Below are 12,500 nucleotides of genomic sequence, written 5' to 3'. Positions count from 1 at the left end.
CAACGTTCACATTCATGATAACTAACTGATTTTGCATGCATTCAGCTATTACAGTATCGCTTTAAATATAATATCGCTTCCTCCCATTCGAACCCTTCTTTTGTCAACAACCTTCAAATGGCAACAACAACAACAGAAAACACAACAACCAAATAAACAAAACCCAAAAACGACGCTGTGTTTAGATTTTTTTTTTAAATCAAAACAATATCGACATCATCTACATACCCTTCCAATAGGGCTAAATGAACTGTCGCAGTCGATGTAGATATTTTTGTGTAACTCTATATTTGATAAATATATTCTTAATGGATATGATGATAATTATGAAAAACAAAAGCAAAAAACAACAGCTTCCAGCGACACCAGATGTGGCCGGGGTGTTATATGTGGTTGTGATAATGTTGGTTGTGGTATGTCTGTGTGTATGCGTGTCTGCGTGTGTGTAAGTGTGAGTGTGTGCGTGAATGTGATGTGGTGTAATGATAGTGGTTGGTGATGATGATGACAATGCACGTGTGTGAGTGAGCGCTGTGTAGCTGTGTGCGCGCATATCTCTGCGAACGAAAAACAGCTGCTTGCCGCTAGCTACATTCTAGCACTCTATCTATCATTATAATAAATAACTAAATAAATAATTTTCTTTTAAACTGCCCTTCTCAATCAACAACATCCTCCTACAGACACCCCCTCCTCATCGTCGCGTTTTTCATCGCCGCTTGGCGAACGCCACCTTCATCTTGTCATACAACCCTCGGAACTTGTCCTTCTCCGCCTCCGTCTCCTTGAGCCTTAGCTGCAGGTTTCGGATCTCCTCGTCCTTGTCCCGCACCGAGGCGTCAAAGGCTCGCCGCTTGTGGTCGTACTCCCTGCGGAAGCGATCCTCCAGCCGGGTGAGCTTCTGCTTCACCATCTCGTAGTTGGCCACCAGCTGCTTCAGCTGCAGGAGGAGCGAGTCCTCTCCCTGGACCTGCTCCGAGGGAGAGGAGGTCGCCGTGATGGCGGGGAGCTGGGAGTGGTGGTTTTTGGGGCCAGAGGCGTGTGTGGGTTTCGGGTCCGGTTTCTTGCGCGTGAAGAAGGAGAAGACGCCGCCGCCGGAAGCTGGGCCGGATTTGTCGCCCCTGTCTGAGGCCTGGCGGTTCTTGCGGTCCTTGTCGTTCTTGTTGTTCTGTTTGTTCTCGCTGCGGTGATGGTGGTGGTGTTTATGGTGATGGTGGTTGGGGTTCTCGTTGTCAATGTATGCCAGGAAGTCGTCTACGTCTGGGATCTGCACGTGAGAAAGAGAACACGGAACACAGAATGATTTAATGACAGGCCAACAGCCCCTATCCGCGTAACAGATGCAAACACAACACATCGCTGATAAAATTCGACAACGAAATACAACTGTTAGATATGGACGGTAAATACCAATATCAACTCTGCACTCAACTCGTATCCATCCCTGTCTCTTTCCTTGGTATACACCTTCACATTCACATTCCTCTTCACAAAATCATTATACGCACATACAGTCACTGTATATGAGGATTTTTTGTTAAACTGAACGCCAAGCACATCAGCAGAGGGCACATAACTTAAAATACAACTATTTGATATGAGTGAAATTATTGACATTTTGTGGACAGCCAAGGCTCTCGTGAGAAAGAAAGAAAGAGAGAGATAGATAGAGAGAGAGACAGAGAGACAGAGACAGGGAGGAAGAGAGATTCTTGGATAAGGAACAAACATACCTAACAATATTAAATCGAAAAACAGCGTATCATTGTTGGATTTCTCTTGCTGACGAACTAAATGGCAGTGATTAAGCTGAAGTGTTATAACCTATACTCTACGGCGCGAAGCGTTTGGGGACCAGCATGTTCATGCAGGTAATTCGAGAAAGGGAGTGGGAATGGAGTAGAGGGTTCAGTAACCATTACAGTTAGAAAATGTATGTTTATGACCTTAAATATCAAACACACAGAGAGTCCTGACCATAGGCCTTGGGTTGTGGAGATGACAAAAAACAACAAAACAAATACAAATACAAAAAAAAACACGAAGACTTCACTCATTCACGGAAGCTTCAAAATTGGTCTTCGAAATGAAAGATTGCATTCACATTTTTGTTGCGGTGTTATTCTGTTCCTACATGTAACCCTACAGGTATCGACTGTCGGAAGGCCTACAGAGAAAGACTGGGAGGGAGCGGACGGTGGAGGGTCGGGGGGTAGAGGGGAGACATACACAGTGACAGAGACAAGCTGGAAGGCACACGAAAGACACAGACACACACACACAGACGTTCTCTCCACACACAAAAAAAACACCACCTTAAATCATAACACACCAAAAAAAAAAAAATAAAAAATAAATAAAATAAAATAAAATCAAGCAAAAATAACAACGAATAGAAACAAAATGGCAATTCAACCGAACCTTGACGAGGGAGTTGGAGACGCGGGTCATGTAGTGCACGCAGTCACTGTACTCCTCACACATCACGTCCAAGGAGGCCCTCAGTTTTATGAGGTACAGCCGGCTGTCCCCTCCTCCTCCTCCTCCTCCCCCTCCTCCTAGACCATTGCGGGAGCCGTTGAGGGTGTTGTTGGAAGAGACTGGGCTGTTTGTCATTTGGAAGGTTCCGGACTCCAGTCTGTCCAGTGCTCTGCGAGCTTCCTCTAGACCTTGAAAGAAAAGACAGATTTATTTATGTATTTATCTGATTATCATACATCTATTTGTGTATCTTTTTTTTATCTATTTATTATCTACATATAGTTGTGTATTTATTTATCATCTACCTATTAGTAGTGGCAGCAGTAGCAGCAACAGTAGTAGCAGTTGTTTTCGTTGTAAAAGTGGTGGTAGTAGTAGCAGCAGTTGTAAAATTTGGACGCTGACAAATGTATTGGGCATCATCATTATTGTCGCCGTTGTCACTGTTGTTATTGTAACAGGTGATGTTGTATAGCAGCAATAACAGTAGTAACAACAACAACAATAACCGTAGGCTGCTGCTGCAGCAACGGTAGCATTAACAACAGCGGTTAATCAAACCATCACAACCTTCCAACATCTCCCACAACCGTCCAAAACGCCGGTAGAAATATTGCGTCAGCGACTTGGATCCATTAGACTATTATCAGTGTATAACTGTGTGTAAGCCTGATGCTTGCAAGCCGCAACAGACAGACATCATGTTCTCGGCTGTCACCCCCCCCCCCAACCAGCCCCCCACGCCCCCCACTCCCCTCCCGCCCTGTCCCCCCTTGCTCCCATTCAAACTCACCATCAAACAGCTGTCACTCTGCCTCTCTCGTGTTCTAATTCACAAACAGACATGCAGACTGTACGGGCGGACAGGAGGCTAAGTGGGCCAGCAGACAGTACAGAACAGATAGGCATCAACTCAGAGACAATTCCGCCACCAGTGCATTTCTTCATTTCTTCCCCTCAACACTTTTTTTGAAGAGACAAAACAAACGCGCGGGCTTTCTCAGTCACTGGTGCCTTTCGGTTGTTTTTGTTGTGGTTTTGTTTTGTTTTGTTTTGTTTTTTTTGGTTTTTTTACTTTTTTCTCCCATTATTGGAAGTTCTCGGTTTGGGAAACAATCAGATTAGTGTCAGTAGGGGGTTGTGTGGTCGGTTTTGTTTGTGGTTTGGATTTTTTTTGTTTTTGTTCTTGTTTTTTTGTTTTCTTTTGTTTTGTTTTTATTATTTGTTGTTGTTGTTTGTGCATTGTATCTTTTAAACTTGTTTTATTCAAATCTAAGTGGAGTGATGGCCTAGAGGTAACGCGTCCGCCTAGGAAGCGAGAGAATCTGAGCGCGATGGTTCGAATCACGGCTCGGCCGCCGATATTTTCTCCCCCTCCACTAGACCTTGAGTGGTGGTCTGGACGTTAGTCATTCGGATGAGACGATAAACCGAGGTCCCGTGTGCAGCATGCACTTAGCGCATGTAAAAGAACCCACGGCAACAAAAGGTTTGTTCCTGGCAAAATTCTGTACAAAAATCCACTTCGATAGGAAAAACAAATCAAACTGCACGCAGGAAAAAATACAAAAAAAATGGGTGGCGCTGTAGTGTAGCGACGCGCTATCCCTGGGGAGAGCAGCCCGAATTTCACTCAGAGAAATCTGTTGTGATAAAAGAAATACAAATACAACTCTAAGGTATGATATGGTAAGCTATCACACTCTCAGGCGCAGTATTTGGATTATTTTGAGAACAAACACACAAACAAAAACAAGCATTACGATAAAGATATCTTTCTATATAACGGGAGAGAAACATATGGGGGTGGGGATGCTTGTACATGGATGTGTGAAAAGGAAGAAAGGGAGAGAGCTATTAAATGATCAGTACATTCATGTTTGAGTGGGACTCATGTGCTGACATTCGGACTAGAGTTACAAAACACTGTTTCCGATAGGGGTTACGATTGGTCAGGCCTGAAGGATATTACGTTATATAGCAATGGTAAACATAATGTCACCTTTTCAAAAACTCACATTTTCAGCATATACATTGAATATGTGGGCTGTGTAATAAATGTCTATATCAGCTGTTCAGAAAAAATCTTTGCTACATTTTTTCGTTAGGCAGTTGAAACACAATGATTCTAAGAACATAGGCTTGTAAAGGAACTGCGTATTCTGAAAATTCGCGTATCGTGAGTTTGTTCGTGCTGTATATTCTTCTGTTTTGTAACTATACTTTAGTTTACCAAGAAATACAACCAAAAGAGACCACATGATTATGTTGATTTTGTACTGATACAAACAGCGTTTTGCCAGCAATAATATACAGCAAAAAGTGGTATCATTTTGCATATGTTGATCAAATCCAAGAATAACAAGGCTTTTGTCAATTATAAGCATTCATGCATCTTTCTGGGGGCGGGTGGTGGGGTGGGGATAGGGGGTTGTGTAGTTGCGGGAGGAAAGAAGGGAGGCATAGAAGAATTATTACTTTTGCCATCTTAAACATGCATATGTATAGGAAAGAAAGGAGGCATATGGGGATTATTACTTTTGCCATTTCAAACATGCATTTATATAGGAAAGAAGGGAGGCATATGGGGATTATTACTTTTGCCATCTTAAACATGCATATGTATAGGAAAGAAAGGAGGCATATGGGGATTATTACTTTTGCCATTTCAAACATGCATTTGTATCTTAGCTCAATTTCCCATCTTGGATCGAGTATACTAATCTCGAAAATGATACATTCAGAACCTTAACCAGAATCGTCAATCCCGCAAAGAGAGAAGACGAAACCTATCATGTGCTATTGCCTGCCCACAGTACGGCCGCATTTGTGCCCCAGTCCTCTGGTCTGCGTTCTGAACTAAGTATTCACTGAAGTCTTTATCGTTCACGATGGACTTTCATGGTGGTGGTGGATTAATTCTTCATGGACAAAGGACTCCTGTTTTGTTTCTTTCGTGAAAAGCAAACAAACATAAACTTTCATTCTTAACTCCAGAAACAAATTTTCTCCCTTCCACCCACTGGCCAATCCGACCCTTTTTCCAACTCGCCCCAAGCCACTGACTATAGTGGAGTGTAATGTAGTGTCGTGTAGTGTAACCACTGACTGCAGTGTAGTGTAGTGTAGTATAGTACTTTTTGTCACGACAGACTTTTCGGGCTGCGTTCCGCGGGGAGAGAGCGTAGCCAAAGTGCAGCACTTACCTATATGTATCTTTTCCCCTTTTTTCTGTCCGCAAATGTATCTTGTTTTCCTATCAAAGTGAGTGGGCTCCCCCCCCCCCCCCCCCACCCCCCGAACTTTGCCAGGGATAACCCATTTGTTGCCGTGGGTTCTTTAAAACGTGCACCAAGTTCATGCCGCACACATTTTATCGCCTCTTCCGGCGAAAGACTACATAATGTTCAGGCGACGTTAGCATACTATTTCTAAATGTCCCAACCCATCCTATCCCTCCGCCTCAGCTCTAGGACCACTGAGATATATATGTTTGCATCACTGATCTGCATGTGTCTTTCTGTGCCTAGAACTGACTAACCTCTGGGTGAGTACCCGTGGCTCTTCTTCCTCAGGTGCCGGGCGCGGGCCTGGGCGCGGAACTTGTCCGTCAGCAGGATCTCCATGTGCACGTACTGCCGCACCTGCCGCTCCAGCACGCTCAGTCCCTCCAGCACCGTGCTGATCGCGTGCGGCTCCTCCTCCACCACGTGACGCACGTGCACGGCACGCGCCACGCCCCCCTCCCCCTCCTCCTGGTGGTGGTGGTGGTGGTGGGCATTGGGATCTAGGGCGTCTGTGGTGGTCGGCGGTTGAGAGTGGCTGGGGTTTTCGGTGGGGTTCGAGTCTCGTCTGAGGTAGGTTGAGGTCGACAGGCTGGCTTCGTCGGACTGGGTTTGAGAGCTGGTGAAGGGAATGGGCTTTAGAGCGGTTAATTGGGTTTGTTGTTGTTTTGTTGTTGTTGTTGTTGTTTTGTTGATTTTTTTTGTTTTGGTTTGGTTTTGGGGGTTGTTTGTTGGGATTTTTTGTTTTGGTTATTTCTTTGTATGTTTGCTTGTTGGTTGTTGTTGCTTTTCATTTTCGTGTTCCTCTTCTTGTTCCTTCATTTCAGTTTCTCTCCCCCCCCCTCCCCACCCTTTTTTTCTTTTCATTTAGAGTCATCCAGTTTCTATTCTCTTCCATTTTGAGGGAATGAATTTTGGTAGGTTGTCCAACTTGACACCCCCTCCTTCCTTTCAATTCACTTTTGTTTGTTTGTTGTTTGGTGTTTGTTGTTGTTTTTGTTGGTTTTTTTGTTGTTGGTGTTGTTCTTTGTTTGTTTGTTTTGCGTTTCTACTCCACATACTCATTCAAGATACAAAAGACAGCATAAAGTAATGGAATATGTTAGTTCAAAATTACATGGGCAAAAAAAAAAAAAAGAATCTATGGATGCCTTTGTATCATCCAAACCAATATGAAATAAAATCTATGTAAGTACCTTTTCACGATACATCATGAAAAAAAATTACATTCGCATTTGTGGAATATATGGCACTTAGCTTTGTGGTCCGAATTTTCCTGTTTTAGGTAATAAACACACTCACAGAGAGAGAGGGATAGAGAGAGAGAGAGAGATCGGCAACTGATATTTCTTATCTACAATACATCAATCATTGACCCCATGGCGTGACGTTTACCACTGCGTCTCAGAAATCTGAATGAGATGACATTAGCTCGCATTTGGGTGTTTTTTTTCTGTTTAATGGTGAGGTGATACATATCACTGCACTGTATGATGACTGGAAGAAAGAAAGAAAGAAAGAAATGAATAAACACTGGTAGTAAAACACACAACTGTAGACTGTCCGACTGTCCATTGCATGTTCTCTCTCTCTCTCTCTCTCTCTCTCTCTCACACACACACACACACACACACACACACACACACACACACACGAACGTACGCACGTACACACATACCTCGATAAGATATGTTAGGAAATACAATTAAAAACAACTAAAACAGTCTAAATTTGCTGCCTTCGTCAGAACCAGCCAGCTCAATGCTCCCCCGCACTTAACGACCTTTTCGTATCAAGAGCACAGAAAACCCCACAGCCTGTGTCTCATCGTAGCCAATGTTTTACCCTTTAATGACCTGACCAGAATGCCATCTGCACGATAATGCTTTCCTATTTCCCATAGCGCCGCAGTTAGTACGCTGGTGCAGGAAACACTGGAGACAGGAAGTCGACATTACGGTTTGGGTAGAAAAGTTACTCTCAAAAACGATTTCATTTGTTTTGCGCACGGAAAAGGATATTTGGCTAAAGCAGTAGTTGCAGCATTTGAGCAGCAACAGCTGCGGGAGTTTTTGCACTTAAGGACAGAATACCGCGTGCAAAAGAATGCAAACGTTTTAAGCAACCGCCATGCAAAAACACGATGTGTCTTATTTGGGGAAAAAACAACAAAAACAAACAATACTAGGCGGTTGGAAGAAAGCTTTCTCAGTCAGTTCCAGATTTATCCAGAAAGTCTTTGCTGGCGAGTTTTGACGGACACAACCCGCGTGTTCGGGCCCTTTTTGTTCAAAGAATATGCGGGTGGTTTTATTGTCTGCTCTCGCTGGAAAACAAAAGAAAAAAAGCGTTGGATGAATGTGTTATGATATAGCTTTACATGCCCGTTACTAAAGTGAATGTAGATGTCAAGACTATTTCTCTGGCTTCTGGGTTTGTTTTTGTTTTTTAGTGTTTTGTTGTGTGTGCTGTGGGGGGGGGTGTTCTTGCTTTATTTGGGGAAAAAAACATTCCCTGCGAAAATCCTTATTTTGTTGTAGCTGGATTTTTTTTTTAGGTTAATACGAATATAATATTATAAATGTTTTCTGAAACCAGAGAACCTACAGAACCAAACTCATAATATCGGTATGATTCCAATCAACTTTCTTTTCCTGTAAACAGTTGTACAGTTTTCTCCTTTTTCTCAGTGACAGGATATATTCTTAATTTCTGACGCTTAAAAATTATCCTGGCTGGAGGTAATACGATAGAATGTATGTATACAAGACTAAAACATGAGCACGTTCGTTACAAACCTGACGCTTTGCGTGTGTGTGCGCGCGCATCAAACCTAATGAGCTAAGACCACATTCACCGCGGAGACCCCACATGCACGCATTCGCCCAAGGAACAGCTGTTTCATCCTCCCGTGTTCCGAAGTGCCATTAACGGTGAGTAAAACAGAAAACAGGGACCACTCCAACTTCTGTGCAGCTTGAAACTCGTTCGGTAACTGTACGCGGGTAAGTAATGTGATGAAGAGAGCCTTGGGGAAAGCCATCTGGCGTACAGATGGCCCATGTTTAAGTCTGGACACCTCGCGGGGGGTCAGCCGGTGAGTTGGGGGTGTGGGGGGTTTGGGGGGCGGGGGGCGGAAGGAAATAGTCTTCCTGGTCAACAGGTGTGTGAGTTTTCATCTTTCTTCTCATCAGTGTGGAAGAGAGGCAGACAGACAGACAGAGTGAGTGAGTGAGTGAGTGAGTGAGTGATGCGGAGGAGGGAAGTGGACAGAGAGGGAAGTGTGGAGAGAGAGAGAAAGGCGGAGAAATGCGATGCATGGTGGTGGGAAAAAGAGTGTGTTTACGGGGGCGGGGCGTAGGGGGGAGGTGCGGGGGAGAGTGTGAGGGGTGAGAGATATGGCATTATGGTCGAAAGTCATCGGACTAAAGAGAATATCAGACACCAAACTCTGCCACGCCATTGTCAAATACAAAATGAGCAATTATTATCTATTGAATAACTGTTTCATCAAACAAAGAAAATCAAAACCCCGTTTGGTAAACATATTCTTTACATTCTGGATCCCTGAATTTCCGTTTCCGTTTCTGTACCTGTTGACTTGCTTCAAATATAGGATTGCTTGGGCAATGTGTATGCTCGATATTCTCAAAGCATGTTCGACATTGGCGCGGATGTTCACCATTTCTTCATCAGTTCTTTCCAGAGAGCACCACACCCCCACTTATATTTCTTTTACTTTTCCTCATTAACACCCACCCCGCCTTTTAGATCATTCATTTCAAGAGCCTTTTCTCAGTCAAGGTATGGGGAAGGTTGGGGTGGGTGTGAGGTAGAGACATGACACTGAGGGTGAGGGTATGGGGGGTGATAGTAAATGCTGTTGAGCTTAAGTATCATGATATGATGATTAGAGAGTATGTTTTGAATAAAATCACCGAAAGTATTTGAAAATATGTCATATTTTGCTAATCGTTATCAACATATCTCTTTTTATAAAGCCTTTGCCATATTCGCTGTTTTAACTTTTTACTGTGATAATTACAGACTGTGTTCCTCGGAGAAGTCCTTTTCCTTGATCGTACTGTTTTGAGATGTCGTGGCGTGTGTGTGTGTGTGTGTGTGTGTGTGTGTGTGTGTGTGTGTGCGTGCGTGTGTGTGCGTGCCTGTGTGTGTGCGTGCGTGCGTGTGTGTGTGTGTGTGTGTGCGTGCGTGCGTGCGTGCGTTTGTGTATGTGTGTGTGTTAGTCATTAATTTAATTTCTGTTCATCAAAGTGATTTTAGACGGTGTGTCTAGTGATTATGTCCTCGCGTTGTGTGTGTGTGTGTGTGTGTGTGTGTGTGTGTGTGTGCCAGTGGGTGTGTGCTTGCGTGCCCGCGTGCTTACATGTGTGTGATACAATGCGATACTGCACGGGACGCATAGGCCGACCACCGACTACAACACGCAATGGGACGAATACTGATATTACTTACTACGCCGTAGCGGGGGGGGGGGGGGGGGGCGCGGGGGGGGGGGGGGGGGAACGAATAATGGGGAGGCACGCAACACAACAAATAGACGTTCACCGATAACACTTCGCTGCATGTATGTGTACCACAAGGCAGCTGACATTATTACAATGGGAATACAAACAATGCAATGCAGTACAGTACAGTATGGTACAGTACAGTATCGCTCAGTACTGGCAGCATAGAACAGTACAACACAATACAATACAGTGCAGTGAAATACAACGCAGCCGTGAAATGCAATGCAATGCAATGCAATACAATGCAGTATAGTAATTCGTTACAATACAAAGCAATGTTAAGTACTACAGCACTTTACAACACAATAGAATATTGCACAATACACTGCTATACAATACTGTACAATAACGTGCAATTCAATCTAATAGAATACTAAATTCCCACACACAAAAAACCCAACAAAACATCTGATAAATTTAATCAAAATTGAACGAAGACGCCATTTCAACTGCACTAGAGCCGAGAAATGAACTCTAACAGTGAGAAACTGAAACCGGAATGTGTCATATCCATGTGGCAGTGTCATAAGGAGGGTGTTTCTTGCCCCCTTGATGAACCAAAATACGGCCAGATCTGTTTTGTTGAGTCTGACGAAGTTAATGGACGTTTTTTGAAACAAAATTGTTTGACACGTGTCACCCCCATCGGTAAACACACACGCGCTTTGGGGCACACGTGGATGGCACTTGCATGGAAACCCCGCCCCTTTTGCACAAGTACCGCCCACACCCCCTCCCACATGCACATTCACACACAAAAAGAGTTATACCCACGCCCACACAAGCGAACACACACACACACACACACACACACATGATTACGCCCACACACATATTCTCTCTGCCGCCACACTCTGCTACATTCTCAGTCTGTTTCATTTCAACCTGCATCGAACGAACGTTTACAACGAATGTATAATGAAGCTGTTCAAAGATTTCTCATTAAACAACCATAATTATTATGATCATAAAACATGACTGTCGGGCATCTAGTCGTTTTTGGTTGTTTGTTTGCAATTGTTTGGGGTTTTTTGTTGTTTTTTGCTGTTGTATCTGTTTGTTTATTTGTTTTTTCCACAGCATTTTTTGTCCTGGTTTATGATATTACTAATATCGTTTTTAAATATTCCGGTTTTAAAGCGACGTTGCCACAGACATTAATGTCCATTTTACTCAGACAAAACATGTTTTGGAGATAGTTTTGGAGGCAAGTTAATTTAATAATCACTTCAGATGAATGACCAATGCTACTCGCTTTTAGAGAATTGTAAAACCACAATTTGAGTCTCTTCTTGGGTTTTAAAAAAAAAAAAAGTCCCTTCCACATTAATATGTCATGTCTAATGAATGATTTGAAGACCAAAAACTGAGGATTTGTCACATGATTCCATTCTACCATTATACTGTGAGGACAATTACACGTCAATCAAAATGTTTCTTCTTGTATACTATGCCATAATCATGTTGCAGAGTTAGGTGGGTGGGGGGGGATGTTGGGGGGGGGGGGTGTTGTTTTTTTTCATTTCTTCACTTGTTTGCTTTGGTTTTGTTTGTTTGCTTTTTTTTTAAATCCTGATATAATTTCTCCGGTGTGTTAAGTTTTCATTTTTGATTAAGTCCAATCGCCTTCAAAAGCAAAATATATGTATCATCCTCGTACTGCTTTTTCTTACACTAATTAACTGCTAATTGAAAGTGTTTTTGATATCTCTTTTCAGGCTGTTTCTTTCTATGATTATTTGCTTGCAAATTAAGCAGATAAGGGGATCGGGTCTGCACTTGGATGCGGCCTCTCTTGATGTGAATGTTCCAGGATACCCTTTCTCCATTCCAGATCATAACAGATTTGCATTCTCATTAAGATAAGATGTATTTTTGTGGCCTGTTGCCTTTTGCCCTGAGGCAAAAATGAGGCGGTTTGGGAACCTCATACTTACAGTGGCTGATGCGGTGTGTTAACGAAAGATTGTACATGAAACAGTGGAATCGGTAGGTCGAACGATTTCTCCTTCTTCTTCTTCTTCTTCTTCTCCTTCTTCTTCATACGTAATACGTATATCTTTGTTTTTCAGAAAACGTAGTCCGCCCTCCCATCCAGCACCCCTGCCCCCTCATCCCGACTTTTCCTCACTCACGCGCGCGAAAAGGGAGAGTGACAGGACTAGGACAGACTGACTGATTGTCTTCCCCTCTCCAATTATTT

The 12,500-nt window shown here is 43.3% G+C and overlaps 1 protein-coding gene across 2 annotated transcripts in view; it reads right to left on the bottom strand.

Annotated features, from left to right (window-relative positions):
* The window catches only part of LOC143280456 (uncharacterized), a 36,086-nt gene that overhangs the window by 477 nt on the left and 23,109 nt on the right, over positions 1-12,500 (bottom strand). For both annotated transcript variants that reach the window (XM_076585106.1, XM_076585107.1), the window contains exons 7-9: positions 6,023-6,384; positions 2,422-2,669; positions 1-1,267 (exon numbers count right to left, since the gene is read on the bottom strand). The exon at positions 1-1,267 is cut by the window's left edge and continues 477 nt beyond it. In XM_076585106.1, the coding sequence (XP_076441221.1) occupies positions 710-1,267; positions 2,422-2,669; positions 6,023-6,384 (1,168 nt within the window). In that variant the 3' untranslated portion in view covers positions 1-709. The remainder of the gene's footprint in view (positions 1,268-2,421; positions 2,670-6,022; positions 6,385-12,500) is intronic.

The sequence above is a fragment of the Babylonia areolata genome, chromosome 3 (genome assembly GCF_041734735.1).
Source record: "Babylonia areolata isolate BAREFJ2019XMU chromosome 3, ASM4173473v1, whole genome shotgun sequence".
In the NCBI taxonomy this organism is placed as follows: domain Eukaryota; kingdom Metazoa; phylum Mollusca; class Gastropoda; order Neogastropoda; family Buccinidae; genus Babylonia; species Babylonia areolata.
This window is presented reverse-complemented; position numbering and strand designations above follow the sequence as displayed.